The sequence below is a fragment of the Marmota flaviventris genome, chromosome 17 (assembly GCF_047511675.1).
Source record: "Marmota flaviventris isolate mMarFla1 chromosome 17, mMarFla1.hap1, whole genome shotgun sequence".
Lineage (NCBI taxonomy): Eukaryota > Metazoa > Chordata > Mammalia > Rodentia > Sciuridae > Marmota > Marmota flaviventris.
Genome location: NC_092514.1, coordinates 78,125,191 through 78,142,434, shown reverse-complemented (window position 1 = coordinate 78,142,434; position 17,244 = coordinate 78,125,191). Strand labels below are relative to the sequence as shown.

The following is a 17,244-nucleotide window of genomic DNA, read 5'->3' as shown; positions in this document are numbered from 1 at the left end:
AGGCCAGGGCTGGCACAAGCACTGTTGCTCCATGTCCTTGCCCCTGGGTACCTGCTGCTGCTTGTGACCTGGGCCAGCTCACACCTGAGGACCACATGATGCATGAAGGAGAATGTGAGGTGGGGCCTCGTTACTTGTCACCACTGTGTCCCCTGGTGGAGTGAATGTTCTCCCTAACAAGCTCCACGTCCGTCAGTAACCTCTGAATGTGACCTGGGTTGAAAATAGGATCTTTGTAGATGTATCACGTAAGATGAGGTCACCTGATGGCCCCAATCCAACCAGTGTCACTCTCCATGGAAGGGGAGAGGCTATGTTTCAGGGAAGCAGCCAGGGGACACCTGTGGCTGCAAAGCCAGGGAGAGCCTCCCCAGGGAATGTAGCCCTGCCCACCCCCTGCACTGAGAATGAGCCCCCATTATTATGGAGTCACAGAAACTCTCATGCTCTGAATCATGGGCCACCAAGCCTATACAGGGCAGCCCTCAGTGTGTGGAGACTGGCTGTGGGCTCAGGCATCTGGGGGAAGATGGGGTCAAAGACCAAGGCTTGGAAGGGCATGGGCAGGTGCTGAGGTTGGTGCGCCGGCAAGGAGCGGTAACGAGTTGCCAAAGAGCACCCTCAGACGCGAGCAGCCCTCGTGACGTCAGAGCCTAGTCTTCATTCTCTGGCACAGATACAGTCTGCAACCCAAGGGTCAGGCCGCAAAGCTCAGTCTTCAGAAAGCCAAACAAGAGGCAGAGAAGACCAGATGTTCACATTTGGCCCCATGCATTTGTGGCAAGAACGCCACCTCTGGTGTACGCGGGTTCCCGTGAAGTCTCGCTGACCATCCTGGGCTGCGATGGCTTCAGCTGACGCGAAAACAGCATTAAACCACACACCAAGGCATTTCTAAACATGGGAGTTTGTTTCTCATGAACATTTCTTTTAAAAAAAAATATATATAATAACTTAGTTTGCATTTTACAGCATTTCCAGGTCAGGGTGTCCTTGGCTGGGACCTGTGCCCCCGGCCTGCACCCCACAGCGTGGCCTACCCCAAGGCTGGAGCACACACAGCCCCAGGAGCAGGACACAGGACAGGTAGCAGCACCCACAGTCACTCCATGCCGATCTCACAGGGGTTCAGCCCCCTCTCTTCTGCATCCCTATACGTCCTTCGGAAGTCACTGAAGCGTGGGGCACAGCCCAGCTGGGCCTCCCCAAAGTGCATGTGGCCAGTAAAGAGGAAGTCCCCATGCCCTGGCCGCACCCCACACTCCAGCAGCGTCAGGATGCGGCCCTGCCAGTGGCCATGGCCCTCAGGTGCTGGCTGAAAGACCCTGCTCTTCTGCCGATAGAGCCTGCTCACCCGCAGATGGATGACTGACTCCTGCCGCTCTGGCACGTGGGTGACGTCCTGGATGGAGCCTCGGACGACTGTGGAGGAAGGAGACACAGGTCAGCAAGTCCAGTAGCACTGTAGCTGAGGACCAGCACACAGCATGCGCTACCCCACCCATGCCCCTGACTGTGATGGGCATCAGAACCAGAGCTCTACCTGAACCCTGCCATTTAGAAATGCCCTTAAAAAGCTCAAGTGTAGTGGTAGAAAGTTGCCAGGGGCTGTCCCTGATGCTGGCACTGTGAGACAAAGGTGCTCTTTCTGCTGTGGGCCTGACAAGCACACCTACCTGCTCTGCAAGGGGGCACATCAGGGCAGTATGGGCCCCTGTCAGCCTGCCCAGCCCCAATCCTGGTCCTGGAGAGCAGGGCAGTGACATGATCAGAGCTCAGGGAGGGAGCCCGGGGACAGGGCCAGCTGGGCTGGCTTCACGTGCCTACCACCACAGCAGCTGGCCAGCAAGCACCACACCAGGGACCCAGCCCCTGACACCACATGCAAGGGGCCTGCATCCCTCAGACCACAGCCCTGGGCCCTCCAGGGGAACTTGGATGAAGAACAGATGGGGCTTGGAGGTGGTGGCCATCACAGGGTCAGGCTGCCCATTGCATGGTATTCAGAGAACACTGCAAGAGCCCCTGGGAACTGCAGGACTTCAGAGTCCCCAGGGAGCAGTGAGCTCATGTACAAAACAGGACGATGATCGACAGTCACCCAGAACGTCCACCCCAGCTCTCAGTGTGGGTGTGCATGTGTGTACATGTGAGGGTGAAAGTTTGCACACGTGTGTGAAGTCTTCATGCTGTGGGCACAGAAGAGCACCTATTCCATGACCCCTGGGGAAACCATATCCAGCCACTTCTGCAGATCCAAGAGGGAGCACTGCCCACTTTGAAAGGCTCTTGATCCTGGGCCCAGGGGACCCATGCCAGAGGGACCAAGCGTGAGAGACCTGAGAGGAGACACTCACCAAAGTCACTAGTGCAGACAGCCAGGAGCACTTCGGTGTCACTGCATGGGCGGCACGGGGCTGAGGGGAGAGAACAGATCAGCAGGCAGCCTGGCAGGCCCTGGCCCATGCCCTCTGTGGTCAGAAATTCTGGTGAGCCACAAGCCCTCCCCAGCTCCAACATGTCAGAGGCAGATGCCCGGCTGCGCATGATGGCACACGTTGCCATCAGACTCACCACGCAAGACATGTCAATCTTGTGTAGGACCAGGGTGTGTGCCAACTGCCATGTGCCTTGCTGGCACTGTTGTGCCAGAGGAGCAAGGACTCCATGGTGACCACTCTCATGCACCCACCACGAATGCAAAGCTGACCCAAGCCAAGCTGAGCCCCTGCCCCTGGGCATCCACACCCACCCCAGCCTCCACCGCATACCCCAAAACACCAGGGTGCCTCACGAGCAGGTACCTCCTTGCAGCATGGAGATACCCCTTCCCTAGACCAATCTCCAGCCACAGCCCAAAGGGCAGGGCCAGTCCCACAGGACCCAGATGCTGGCTAGAAAGACTGACGAGGCCAAAGATCCACCAAGGTGACGAGTGAGGCAGGGCAGGAGGCAGCACCGGTGCAGGCACAAGGCCTGGGGTGGGGGCCATCAGCTCAGCCCCTTCACCAGACCCCACCTGGTCCCTGGGACAAAGGTGCAAACACCTTTTAAACTGAGCCAAGCCCACAGGACCCCCATGGCCCCAGAATCCTGGGGCCTAGCTCCCTCCAAGAACCTAGAGGCTACAGCCTCCTCAGGCTAAGCCTCCCTGGCCAAACAACTTACGCAACACACTTCCAGAGTGGCCTGCACCCTGCCCTTTGCCCCAGTTCCCCAAACGTCAAACAGAAACTCGGGGCCAGCCCCAGCAATCCTGGGCGTCCACACACACACTCCAGTGTGGAGGTGTGAGACCTCAGCAAGAGGATTCCCCTCCACCAGTCTGCACTATGAGGCTTGGGAATCCTGGGCCCTGGGGAAGCTAAGGTCCATGCACACCGGGTACCACCCTGTCAACCTGGAGCTGAGCCAGGCTGAGCCATCACCTGACTAGAGGCTGCACTGACCCCCTCAAGCCAGTGTCTCCCAGGGATGGGCAGCAAACGTCAGCTCTTGACTACTGGCCAAGCACTCTCAGGCCAGCAAGAGTGCAGAGGGGCCTTCTGGAACCAGAAGGCACATGGAGCCTTGGAGTCACTCATGTCATCAGATGGGAGGCAAGGCTGGCGGGCATGGAGAGGTGAGTCTGGAGCACTGGCCTCCCTGCCCTGTGCCCACAGCATGGGCTGGGCACCTCCAATGTCAGCAGCCACTAACTGGCCAGCCCACCCAGCACCTGTAGCACCTTGGCTTCTACTGAGTTATCAGGAAAAGCGGAACCACAAACCAGAACCACCCGCTGGTGCCTCCACACTGCCCAGCCCTTCAAAGGATGGGCATCTTCCCACCACACCTCCCAACTCCAGAGCCTTCTGCTGGCAGGGAGTGGCGGCTGCCGGAGCTCCAGGAGCCTGTGAAGCTCACCCCTCAGAGGTCCACCCCATCCCCAGCCAGCCGAGGGCACCTGTGACATTCCCTCGGCCCTCACTGCTGCCCCCTGGGGCTCAGCCTAAGCAGCCCCTGACGAAACGAACACCTGGTGCGGCAGAGGAGCTGACAGGCCCTGGCCACACACGGACCCAGGACCTCAGACCTGTGCCTTCAGTGTCACCAAGTCTACACACATCCCTCTCCCCATGAGTCACACACCTGTGACCTCCACCAACAGCTAGGGAAAAGGCATGGAGACCCTCCCCTCACTGCAGCTGCCCTGGCTCACACCCAGCCTCCAGCAGAAGGTGTAGGGACCCCAGGGCAGTCATGGTCCCCAGACCCATCCAGAGCCATTGTCGGCTGAGGTCACCAACCCCACCCTGGAAGCATCTGCTTCTCACTCTGAGCTTGGCAGAGTGCAGTTCAACTTCATGGAAAATGCAGCGTGGACTCTGAGGACAGAGATCTGGAAACAGCTATCAGTCAGAGTCGGGCTCAGGAAGGTCCTGAAATGTGCTCATGGACCCAGCACAAGCTTCTGAGAGAACATGGGTGTGGATGCTCTGGAGATGCTCAGGAAATGAACCATCGAACGAACCAGAGGAGGAGGCAATAGCATCAGGCAGGACAGGGACACCTGGGGAGCAGCGTGGGTCCAGCAGGCCGGCAGGTGCTGTGGGGACAGCAGAGGGTGAGGGCAGAGCAGCTGGCTCAGGGGAGAGTCCTGGACAAGTGGAGCTGGCAGCTAGCAGGCAGGACTGCTCCCCAGGACAGCTGCCGTGCAGGTACAGGTCCAGAGGGAGCCCTCAGGAGAAAACACTGGGGGATCCAGGACAGCCGATGACAGTGAGCATGGCCTTCAACCAGGTGAACAAGGTGTGCACAGGGTGTGGACAGGGTATGGGGAGGACCCGGAGGACTGAGGCTGAGGTCCAGATCAGCCAGCACCTCTAGGACACAAGGAGGGTCCTGGGGTGGAGGCCTCACCTGTCCCTCCAGCTCCTGTCCCTCCTTCCCCTCTCTTCCTGGTGAAGAAGCAGGTGGAGGCCATGCCCCTGCCCCCCGGCCAGCAACCAGTTAAGATGAAAAGTGACCTCAGGGTCGTCAGTGGCCCGAGGAAGCCACTGAGGCCAGAGAGACAGGAGCTTCAGAAAAAAATGAGCCACCTCTTCTGTTTGCAGGAAGCAGTGAGATATCTTTCTCACCTCCAGACTTTGCTGGCAATGCACACAGCCATCAAGGCACCCCCAGACTCTGAAGCCCCTGGGGGAGCCTCAGCAGTGGAGGCTCAGGCAAGTCAGCGGTTACTCAAGCTTAGCAAGCAGGACAGGTTTTCAAGGGGGTGGGAAACTGACCCAAAGGCTATAGCCCCAACCCCTGAACTGCCTGGGCAGTGACTTCCACACCCAAGACCAGCATCAGTGTCCTGCACCTCCTTCCTGGACACCTGCCCTGGGCCTCTCCAGAGCCCCAGCTCCCAGAGCACAGGCTGGTGGAGCCTGCAAGCACCAGATATGTCACCTGGAGATCTGTCACCTGGAGATCCATCAATTTGAGATATGTCACCCGCTGCACCTATTCCTTGGAACCAGATGGCACCCCAACCCTCACCAGCCAACCCCTCGGCCCCATCCAGAGTGATGTCTGTTTCCCCAGGCGGCTGGGCCCTGGAGGGCAGCCCCAGACAGCTCCTGCCCGTCCCTTGGCCTGGAGGTATACTGGAAAACAGCCCTGTGGCCATCTACACCTCTGCATCCTGTCCGATTCCCTGTGTCAGAGGCGGTGCTGGTACTCAAGCTTCTGGCAAACCCCATGAAGGTGGAGGGCACGGGGTGCGCAGGTGCTGGGGCTGGGTTCACCTGCTGCCTGACCCTATCCTACACCCCTGGAGGAGTGTCCCCCAGGGCTGGAGTCATCTGCTGCCCGACCCCTGTTCTATATCCTTGGAGTAATGTCCCCTGGAGCAAGCATCATCCAATACCTGACCCCCATACTACACCCCTGGAGGAGTGTGCCCCAGGGCTGAGGTCATCCACTGCCTGATCTCTGTCCTGCACCCCTGGAGGAGTGTGCCCCAGGGCTGAGGTCATCCGCTGCCTGATCTCTGTCCTGCACCCCTGGAGGAGTGTGCCCCAGGGCTGAGGTCATCCGCTGCCTGACCCACTTCCTGCACCCCTGGAGGAGTGTGCCCCAGGGCTGAGGTCATCCGCTGCCTGATCTCTGTCCTGCACCCCTGGAGGAGTATGCCCCAGGGCTGGGGTCATCCGCTGCCTGACCCACTTCCTGTACCCTTGGAGGAGTGTTCCCTAGGGCTGGGGTCATCCGCTGCCTGATCTCTGTCCTGCACCCCTGGAGGAGTGTGCCCCAGGGCTGAGGTCATCCGCTGCCTGATCTCTGTCCTGCACCCCTGGAGGAGTGTGCCCCAGGGCTGAGGTCATCCGCTGCCTGATCTCTATCCTGCACCCCTGGAGGAGTGTGCCCCAGGGCTGGGGTCATCCACTGCCTGATCTCTGTCCTGCACCCCTGGAGGAGTGTGCCCCAGGGCTGAGGTCATCCGCTGCCTGACCCACTTCCTGTACCCTTGGAGGAGTGTTCCCTAGGGCTGAGGTCATCCGCTGCCTGACCCCCTTTTTGTAACCCTGGAGGAGCAGCCTGCACCTTGGCCCTGGTCTTCTTAACTCCTAGTGTCTCAGAAGCTGATTTTGCAACATGGATGGACTGGCGGGATGGAGTGAGACTCACACAGGTGCACACACACTTGAGCAGGTTCTGGCGCACAGCACCTCTGCTCCCAGTACAAACCAGAACTCCAATTCACTGTGAGTTCCTCTGCCTCCAGCACAACCACCTGGGCTGGCCCTGTGTGCTCAGCCGCTGCCCGGGCCCCAGCTTCTAGCAGTCTTCCGTGGCCGCAGCAACAGCCAGAACAGAAGATGCTGGTGCTGGCCAGAGAAAGCTTGGAGCTGGCCCTCTGGGGAGGACAACACTGCTGCCAGATGGCTGACACCAACATTCCACATTACGTACCCATTCCCCCAGCATTAACCGCTGAGCAGCCCCCATCCCCTGATACAAGCCAAACACCCCAGGAGAAGAGTCCATCAGCTGCCCTGTACCCCCTGCCGGAGCCCATCACACTGGAGTGTGCCACTCTGACCATTTCTGGGAATGCCAGGATTGGGTTCCAGCCCCTAGGGCCCCGGTGCAGCAGGGCCTGGGTCCTCATTGCAAGTCCTGGTGGCAGCTGCATGGATGTGCTGCCTCTGACCAGCTTCTTGCCATCCACAGGGCACTCAAGTCACTGCAGGCCCGACTTCGACAGATATCCCAGGGCCAGAAGAGTGTACGCTACAGGATAGCAAGGGAACCCCAAGCACCTGACTCTCAAGACAGAGCAAAGCCCTGGGCATGGAGCCACTGTCCTGCCTGGGACTCCACCATCCAGGAGATGCCTGGAGGCCAAGCTCAGGCCTGAGAGCAGGTGCCTGTGCCAGAGCCACTGCCCCCCAGTGCCCCCGTGGGAACCCAGGCAGTGCAACCAACCCCACAGGCCATAAGCCCTGGCCTGAACGCATGGGCAGAGGGAAGGATGGGGCAACAACAGGAGAGCAGGGGCAGCTCCCAGGCTCTGCCACCATCCCAGCTTACCAGTTGGGCCCAGCATGGCACCGGCAGACTGTGTGTGCTGTGTGTGCAAATGTGAGTGGTCAGGTGTGCACAGATGGCAGCGCACACCCGCAGCTGCTGAGACACATCCTGTACCAGGGCAGAGCTCGGCCACAGGAAACATGAGCCCAGCAGAATGTCCTTGAGGCCAGCCCACATTTTCATCACACAAGGGACACTCACAGGTCTTCCTACCTGGACCACACTTCAGTCAGAGAGCGTGTACCCGTGTTCAGAGTGCCCCAGGTGTTATTTTCATGGCGAGTTTACCTCCAGGGCCCCAGAGTGTGGCATCCCCTCCCCTGGCCCTCCCATCCTCCATAATCACTGGCCCAGGAAAGGGGAACTGCCTGCTCACAGCCCACGGGCTGGAACCTGCCCTGCAGCTGCAGGATCTGAGGACATCTCCTCTGTGCCCACTTGCAGGGCTGTCTAGAGACCAGCACTGTCCACAACCCCCATGTCAGGAAAGTCTGCATACCTCAAGACGGGAAAAACCCCAAGGCAGAGCCCATGGCCCTCACACAGCACACACAGTCTGCTGGGGCCATGCTGGGCCCAACTGGCCTCAGAGAGACTTTCTGTCAGGACCTCTCCAGGTTCTCATGCTGTCAGACACTGTCCAAAGGGGACACTGCACTGGTGCCTGAGGCTGCCACGCCATCCAGGGAGGAGTCCTCCCTAGGCGTGCCTCTTGAGGCCCCTCAGGCACTCCCATGGGTGATGGGGTCTCACGGCCAGCCAGAGCCCCTTCAGAATTCTGCATCTGTCCTGCAGAGCAGAGCAGCCACTGCCCCAGAACTGATGGATGCAGGACCACCCCTCCTCCGGGCCATGAGTCACCACCCAAGTCCTCACCCAAGCCCAACACCTGCTCCTGCTGCAGACATCAAGACCAGGACCAGCTCACGGGGCCGTGCAAAAGCATGGCCCCTCTTCAAATGCCTCAGACCCAGTGGATTTGGAATCTGCACCCCAAGCCACCCTGGTCAAACACGCACTGCTCCACCAGGTCAGGAACACCAAGGTCCCCGGCTGCGGCATCTCAAGGGGTTGTGGGTGGAAGGCTGCATTTCAAAGGTAGTTTGGTTTTGAGGTCCAACACCCGCCTTGCTCCCCAATGAGGGCCTGTGTACAGGGGACTCAAAGGGCTCTCCAGACCAACATGGCCTGGCAGGTGTGCCACTTCAGGTCATGACCCTTAGTGTCTTCACAGGGGAGCCATGGAGAATATCGGACGTCTGGCAACACAGTAAGCACCCCCACCCCCGCCGCCAGCCCCCATCCCCTGGTCTACTCACCAGAGAGTGTGTGGCCCAGCCCCCTGCGCCCGCTTGTCAGCTCATACTGGAAACCCGTGGTCCTCCTGCTGATGTCCTGCTGGGGTGTGGCCTCCACAAACAGGCCACCCTGCTCCAGGCTGAAGCATTGCACCTGTCCGGCATGGCTGCTCCCATCCTGCACCAGCAGCCTCAGTTCTCCAGTTCTCTCCAGATAGATGTTGGCCCCAGAGGAGCCACTGAAGGGCTTGATGCACACAGTCAGCCCTCGGGAGGGCGAAAAGGTGTTGGGCCGCAGGTTGACAATCAGTGCCCCAGTTGGGTACATCCACTCCACGGAGCCGGCTGCGCAGCGCAGATATACCTGCTCCACTTCCTTCCTGTGAGCCTCATGGGTCAGCCCGCTGCAGAAGATGAATAGAATCAGTCAGAGCCAGGGGGAGGCCGCACCCCTGCCCAGGAGAGCCTGTGAGGCCCCACCCTGTCCACACACCCCACCCACCCAGAAGTGCAGGCACTGCCCCTGCACACCTGTCAGGAGAGTGTAAGCCCCACCCTTGCACACCTATCAGGAGGCTCCACCCCTGCACGTCCCCGAAGAGTGTGTGAGATAGCCCTCCACAACCACAACCCCTCCACAACCGCTGACATACAGCCCACTGCCTGCCTCAGTGCCCACCTCCCTTCAGGGAGCGGCAGAACCCAGCAAGCCACCTCTACTAGCCTCCCCACAGGCTGCCTCCAGAGGGCCCGCTCCAAGAGTCAAGGCAGGTTTACGTAGCACTGAGGAGCACAGGCATCCAGGTGCCCAGACCCTGGCCCCGCCCTCCAGGCTCAGCATCTGTAGCCTTCAGATGGAGGCTCAGCCAGGTCCCTGAGACAGGGAGACCAGGGGCCCCTGGGAAGTGAGAACTGCAGAGGGCGTGCTGGTTCCGAAACATCCAGGAAACACTGTCACCAACCAGAGTTCCAATCACCCCAGGAGGGCCTGGACCTCAGTGGAAAGACAAGGCAGAGCCCCACTGGGTGAAAAGTGAGCCTCACACAGGTACAGAGGTGGCAGCACCTATGACAACATGCTCCAAGGTCGGCTCTCGGCCAGCTAGGAGTGTGGACAATGGGATGAGCTCCACCTCTGCCGCGCAGGCTCTGCTGCACTGGGCAGCCTTGCTGTACTTCCTCCAAGGTGACGGTCCACTCTCCTTTCATTCATGGGCAGCCTGGGGTACCTGCATGGCCAATCATTTCTAAAAGCAAGTTCAGTTGTCACTAAAGCAATACCCACTACAAGAACAAGGGAATAACCTGGGGGTGGAGAGGGAGGTGAAAGGCCCGAAGGTAACCAGGCCGCACACCCCCAGGGCTCAACAGGAAGATGAGTGAAGGTGCTGCTCTCATCAGGCAGGCCCTGAGAAATCAAAACAGGGTTCAGCAGCCCAGAACTTTAATGTAAATGCCAGCTCCTCGCTGACGGTGACGTCATGGGCACCGGCAGACCTGGAACTGAGCCAATGACTTCAGATAAGTGTCTTATTACTTGAAGTTTGGTTCTGATCAGATCTCAGACAGGTCTGCCCACATTCTTAGGATTTTTATGTGAAATGAGCAGTGCTAACTCCAGAGCCCTGGCCCCAGCAGGTCATGAACACTCTGCAGAGGAGAGAGGGCACCACACAGTTCCTATTTACTGCCGGGTGACTCAGGCATGGGGCCCCTGAACCTCGCTTTTGCTATGATGGCTGGCTGCAGGCTGAGGCCACAGAGTCACTCTGCAGACCACATCAGAAGGAAGCATCAAGGGTGAAACCTCTGGCCCACTGCCCACCCCCACAAGGCCCTGGGTCATGAGCAGCCTGCCTGGGTCACACACGCAGAGCAAACTAAAACTCACACAAGCTCCTCTGACACCTATGGAGAGATGGGCATAGTCACAGAGCTGTGTGGAAACTGTACCAAGTGGTGCAAGGCAGACACACCTGGCCACACTCAGTGCTGTCCTAGTGCAGTCTCCAGTTTCTGGCATCAAGACACTGACACTTGCCCTGGGTCCAGGCACAATCCTCAACTCTCTTTCCCCAATAAACTGCCCAGTCTACGTCTCTGCTTCCATCTCAGGGCCCTGAGGGTTGGGAGGGCAGAGGCCCAGCACCAATCTCTGAAGCACTGTACTCTTCTGCACGGGGGGAAAGAGGGAAGCCTGCCTTCCACCCCAACTCAGGCAGAGCAGAGGGAACCCTCAAGGTGATAGTGTCCAACCACAGTACCAGGGCAGAAGGACCTGAGTTTGGAGGCTGTTGACCCAACCTACACTTGAAGCAAGAGCTTCCCATGATGTCCATCTGGCTCCATCTAATGAGAAGGAAGTAAAACAGAGATGGACCCACAGGAAATGAGGGGCCCATTTCCTCACCTTTAGCCATATCTATACCCATCCCAGGGCCAGTGACTGTGTCTTCTCCATTCTCTAAAACATCAGGTCAACAGGAATCCAAGTAGATGCTCAGCATGGAACCAGTAGCAGGTATTGCTCAAGACCCCCACATAGACAAACAACTATCCTGGTTCCTACCCCACAACCAAACATCCAGCAAGACCCCCATGTAGACCAACAACTGTGTTGGTTCCTGCCATACAACCAAATATCAAGCACCCAGCAAATGGGAAAAAAAAAAAGGTCTATGTAAGGTTGCTACAATTGCAGAAGTGAATACATTATTAATGGTCATTGATGATGGCATTTTACCATCTTCAAGAGATGCAGTTGCCACACTAAGCAAAACTGCAAACTCCACCGCACTGCTGTGATGAAGCCACAGGGTGCACACAGAATTGGATCAAGTCCACATCGTGACACTGGCAAGGGTATTTACAGATCAGTTAAGCTGAATTAATGCTTTTATTTAAAAAAATCAGCAAGCATCACCCAGGTAGACATGCCTGTGGGCACCTTTATGGAAAAGAGGGTAAATCCAGCAGACTTCTGAGGACCTGTTGAAGCAACCTGAGCTCATGCCTGCAGTTAGTATGTGGCCAGCCCCAAACTACTCACACCTACAGCTGGCGAACCTCAAGTCACCAGGACAAGACAGCTGTGGTTGCTGGAGTGAGACTGGTCCTGGATCATGGGCAAAGTCAGAGGTTCTGCCCCCAAGGCTGCCTTCCACTTCCCCATCTTGCCAGAGAGCCCAGGTGTGGCTGCACCTGCTGTACCCCATGACACCAGTGGGAAAGTTCATGGTTCACCTTTATGGTCCCTGGGTGATAAAGACTGGGGCACTGGTCCTGCCTCCTACACAGGAAGAAGGATTTCAAAATCTCCAATTTGATTGCTTAGAAATACCCAGAAGCACCAGCACATCAATGTGAGTGGCCAGTGTCCCTTCCTAGCAGGGGTCAGAATCCACCTGCTTGCTCCGCCCTGTGCTGTGTTCCCACAGCTCCTAAAGGGTCATAAACCATGGATTTAGCAAGAAAGCCAACAGACTCCTGGGTTTCAACAGGAGTCAGCTGATGTGTGAAGTGTATTGATAAATGGGGCAGCAGCTATAAGGCAAGGGAGCTTGGTTTATGCTCCAGGCCCTGCCTCCTCTCCGGCAGCTCCAAGGGTCCCTCAGCTGTCCTTCGCTAGGTTCAGACTTTGGGAGAGGTGCCATCAAGGGAGTCCAAGGAGGATGTTGGCAGACAAGGCAAGGGGCCCAGGCAGTGTTCCTGCTTCTGCACATAGACAGCACACAGGTACTGGACAGCACACCTACCCCTTCTGCAAACACCTAAATCTCTGGAGTTCTGGGCATCCTAGGCTTGGAATTGTAGCCCTAGACATGCAGTCCTCTGAGGACCTGGGAAGGAAGTTGGCTTCAACTGGAACCCAAGCTCAGGGACAGGGACTGGGTTTTCTGGTTTTGATCTGCTGGAGCAGGACACCCCAAAGCCTTGAGCTGGGGTGTACTGATCCACGGGAAGAAGCTGAGAGCAGGGATTTTGATATTATGGCTAGAGCAAGGGCAGTCCCAGAGAGTCAGCATCAGAGGCTCCCGGCCAGCTCTGTGCTGGCGCCAGCATTCCCGAGGCCAGCCCTCCCCCCAAGCTCCAGCCACCCTCAGCCCCAATCTCAGCTCCTGCAGGCAGGGGGATTTCTACTGAAAGGGAGGCAGAAAACTCCCAGTGAGGTAGGCAGTGCCCAGAGGTCTCAGGAGCCAGGCGCTGATCTTCAAGTCCAACCCCTTGGCAGGAGTCTTTCCCATCGGGAGGGGGAGTTGACTGTGGTCATTGTGGTTTCCTCAGAAAACTAAATGCCGTGAATGTCCAAGATGACCAGCCATGCCCTGCTGACGCAGAACCTGGCGCACCAGCTCAACACCCAGCCTTCTCGGAAAAACGGCTTCACAAAAATCACCCGTGACCGCCCCCACCCAGAATGAGCTGTCTGCCGCTCGAGTCTGTCTCTCAGCCCAAGGACTACAGGCTTGGGTGGGCGCGCGCCCGATCTCGACACCAGACCTAAGGGTAGCCCCAACCCACAGCGCCTGCAGAGTAGACGCGCATTAGCGCAGCGCGCTTCACAAACTGCTGAATTGTCAACTTCCACCGCACAAAACCAGCTCTGCTAAGCCCGAGGAACCTCCTAGGTGCCCGGCACGTCCCTGGGTCCTTCCCGAGTAGCTGCGGCTCCCAGGCACCGCGCCCGCGCACAGTTGTGACCTGCACCCCTTTCTGCATGTCACACTTTGGTTTCTAAAAAGTCCTCGGCTGCCACCGCGAACGGGGGAAGGGGGGGGGGGGTCGCGGAGCCCGGCGCGCGGCTGCCAAGGGCGGCCTGACCTTCACAGGGCGGGGTGGGGGGCTCTGTCCCGCTATACTCGGCCCGGCGCACAGGTGTCCGCCTGCGGCTGGTCGCCCAGCGGACGTACTACAGTCAACGTGGGTCTCGTTCCGTCCCCGAAACCGCCGCACCCGGCCATCCCTTCTCGCTTTGCCCGACTCCTCCCGGCCTGGGGCGCACAGCTCCCGCCACGGGCTGGAACCCGGAGGGCGCGACCATGGACCCCGCCCGCTCCGGCTCCCACTGAGCTGAGCTCTGGACTCGGGACCAGCGCTGCGCCCGGGACGAGTGGGCGGCCGGCCTGGGCAGACCCCGCGGTGTGGCGGAGGTGACTCCCCAGGCGTCCTCGGGGCAGGGACCTGGACGCCTCGGGCTCTTTTGTTCTGGAACCGGGGACGGGGATGGGGACATCGAACTCGGCCTGGAGAGCGGCCCCCGATCCCGCCGCGCTCGTCCCAGCTCGGGAGCAGAGCCAACGGTACCGGAGGACTTAGATCCGGGCGGGTTGGGCCGGGGTCGCTCCGCGAGACTCACCTCCCCTTCCAGCTGCATAGGTCGCTGGAATACTGCGCGCCCGCGCCGCCCAGCAGCACCGCCAGAAGCAGCAGAAGCGGAGGGGGCGGGCCCGCGCCCGGGACGGGGGGCCGCGGCCACAGCTGCCCCGCGCGCCCCCCGGTTACCCGCGCCGCGCCCCGCATGCTCCGGCGGGGTGGGCGCTGATTTCGTGTCCGCGCCCACCCAGCAGACCCTCGACTGGGCGCGGCCGGCGGGGCGGGCTCCGTGTGCAGGAGGGTCACGTCGCGCGCCTCCAGCGCCCCCTGTTCGGCCGCCCGCCCATCCCCGCCCGCCTGGGCCGCCGCGCCGCAGGAGCCGTGATAGCCTGCTCAGAAGCGCGCCCGCCGCCGCCGCCAGATCCTCTGAGTTGGCGAGTCCGCAGCCCGCGGCCCCGGCTCAGCTGGGGGGTGGGCCTATCCCGCGCCCCGCCCCGCCCCGCCTCCGCGCAGAACCCCGCCCCGCCCCTGCCCAACCTCCGCGTCCCCGACCCGCGCCGCCGCCTGCGCCGGAACCTCGCCCCGAGCGCGCGCTCGGAGCTCAACGTCCCGCGCGCCCCACTGGACGCTGCGGACGTCTGAGTGCGCAGTTGTCTTGGTTCTCACAGTCGGTGGTGGGATGAGCGAGGGACGCAGAGAAGGTCTTGGAGAAGAGCCGAGGCCGGAGCACGGAGGCCCTGCCGGATGGGACGGCGCAGCGGGCGTCTGCGCCTGCACCAGGCGGGTTCGGGGAGAACCCGAGATCGAACGCTCTCCCCTAAGCCCCCACGGTGGAAGCGCTGTGGCCCATCCTCGCTCCTCACCAGCCGGTGGCTCTCTGGCAAGTTCTTGGCACCTCACCCTCCGCAGAATTTGTGCTTGGCGGAGGTTCCGAGTCTGTCCCGGCCTACAGCCCACCCGGCGGGGAGGCCCAGCTTCAGGCCTGACTCCACTGTACAGCGTGCTGGACTCTGAAGCGTCCAGTCCCCAGAAAGGGTTTGTGTGTATCCCCGTGTCTTTCCAAGGCTCCCTGAGGACCTGTAGCCACTGCTTGCGCCTGGCCCTGTGCGCTGCTGCCCACACCCAACACCTGCCCACCTCTGGTACTGCTTCATCAACCTGGAAGGTGAGGTTTGTCTTTACAAAGGAGACCATCCTGTGCATTGCAGGATTTTAACAAACTGGCCCCTATTCTAGATGTCAATAGCACTCCTTCTTTCTGCCCCAGTTGGGCCATCCAAACTGTCTCCAGACATTACCCACCCCTCCAAAAAATTCCTAGGTTGAGAGCCAGATGAGAATCTGGGAGTCTAGTTCATTGGATGGTGACTATACAAAGGGGTGGGAAAGGGTGGAATTATGAGTCTGCTGGACTGAGAAATACCTGGCTCCGAGTGTGTATCAGAAGCAGCTCAGTGCTGGGGAAGGGCCAGGGGCCTAAGGAGCTGGGGAGACCAGCTGCCCAGCCTCCTGTGCTCACCAGGCTGCCCTGACACTGGGATTGCAGCATGGCCAGATCTGTTTAGGACCCTGGAACAGAGCAGGCCTGCGCAGCCTGGAGCCAGCACTGCCCAGCACCTGAACTGATATCACCGAGACTCCTGGCCAGGAGTCTTGTGCCCCAGAAACCCATGGGCTTCCTGGACTCCTTTGCTGGCCAGGTTTGAGACTCTGTCACACATGTGCACCTCAGAGCTTAGAGGCCTGCTCCACCAGCCCCACATCCCCTGGAATGCACTGCTGCAGGTATCCAGGTACAAAAGCACTGGCCCACTGGCATGTCTGAAGCAAGCCACCTCCCACACCTCAGCACTTCTTACCCGGGGCCCTACAGGGCTGAATAAGCCATCTGCACACAGCCCAGCAGGCCCTGTACATCCTGTAAGGGCCATGAGGCTTGTCAGAGTCCCCCATCACATTGTGGGAGGGGCAGGCTAGCAGCTTTCAGTGCCCTGCCCAAGGCGACCAGGGCTGATGCTGGTTTCATCCCAAGGCAGAACCCTGCCACCTGAAGGGCTGCCCAGCCACCTGTGCCCACTGGGCTGCCCTGACCCTGGAATTGCAGCATGGCCAAGTTAGTTTGTCAAAGCCCGTGAATGTATAGCCGGAGAGCAAACTGGAATGTAGACCGTGGTGTTTAGTTAATAATATCCATATTGGTTCGTTGATGCTAACACTTGCACACTCTAATGCAGGAAGGAAATCTCGGTGGGGGGAAGGGAAGGAATTCTCTCTGCAATCTGCTCAATTTTTCTGTAAATCTAAAGAATAAAGTCTACTCATTCAAAAACAAGCAGAAAACGAGGGTAAGAATGAATGACTGCCTATGGGATTCTTGGGAGAATCCCATAGGATATTGGGAGAGGGACTGCCCCCCAGGACTCAGCTCCCTCCTAAAGGATCTCTAAAGCAGGAATTTCCAGATTCCCATCTTTCTGACCCTGGGTGGGTGCCACGGCAGCAGAACTGGTCCCAAGCTGTTACAGGAGCCTGTGCCCTGTTGGCTTCTGGGGAGTCTTGCACCCCAGAACCCCATGGGCTTCCTGGACTCCTTTGCTGACCTCTGCCCTGGCCCATCAAATCAAATGCCCTGGAGTTGGGACTCCTGGTGGTCAGTGATGTCAGGCTCCTGGGGGCAGGAAGATGGAGTGGCTGCTCACCAGCCACCATCCCCTTTCACCCCTGGGTCCTAAGGGTCCTGGCCAGCCTCTGAGCTCTCCAGGGCCATCTCTCCAGGAGACTCTGTGGGGAATGGTCCTGGCCTGTTACTCCAGGGTGCTGGGAAGGTACCACTTCCCAGAAGCACCTCGTGGCTAAGTACAATAAGAGCCTGCAGTAGCAGCCCTCCCACCCCACAGGGGAAGGGGCAGCTTCACACACTCCTTACGGTGTCTGTGAGGGCACGGAAGCTCCCTCTGCATCCACACACATGCACTGAGGCTGAGCTGCAGAACTGGAGAGTTCCAGAACCCACTAGAATCACACTTGCCTATCCCTGCATCAGGGAGAATGGGGATAGGGGACCCTGGAG

General features: G+C 59.3%; 1 protein-coding gene across 1 annotated transcript; it reads right to left on the bottom strand.

The window, feature by feature from the left end:
* Positions 1–888: 888 nt before the first annotated feature.
* Positions 889–14,557, bottom strand: Metrnl (meteorin like, glial cell differentiation regulator). The gene is made up of 4 exons (XM_027922201.2): positions 14,218–14,557; positions 8,883–9,265; positions 2,358–2,417; positions 889–1,422 (listed from the first exon to the last, which is right to left on the bottom strand). The coding sequence occupies exons 1-4, from the start codon at positions 14,379–14,381 to the stop codon at positions 1,103–1,105; spliced, it is 927 nt and encodes a 308-aa protein (XP_027778002.1). The 5' UTR covers positions 14,382–14,557; the 3' UTR covers positions 889–1,102.
* Positions 14,558–17,244: the final 2,687 nt, after the last annotated feature.

What these genes read in the sequence shown, in the direction of transcription:
- Metrnl (XM_027922201.2), bottom strand. Translation starts at nt 14,381, where the DNA reads ATGCGGGGCGCGGCGCGGGTAACCGGGGGGCGCGCGGGGCAGCTGTGG. An exon ending in CTATGCAGCTGGAAGGGGAG is followed by an intron (nt 9,266 to 14,217) that starts GTGAGTCTCGCG and finishes CATCTTCTGCAG; the next exon opens with CGGGCTGACCCATGAGGCTC. An exon ending in GCTGGGCCACACACTCTCTG is followed by an intron (nt 2,418 to 8,882) that starts GTGAGTAGACCA and finishes CTCTCCCCTCAG; the next exon opens with CCCCGTGCCGCCCATGCAGT.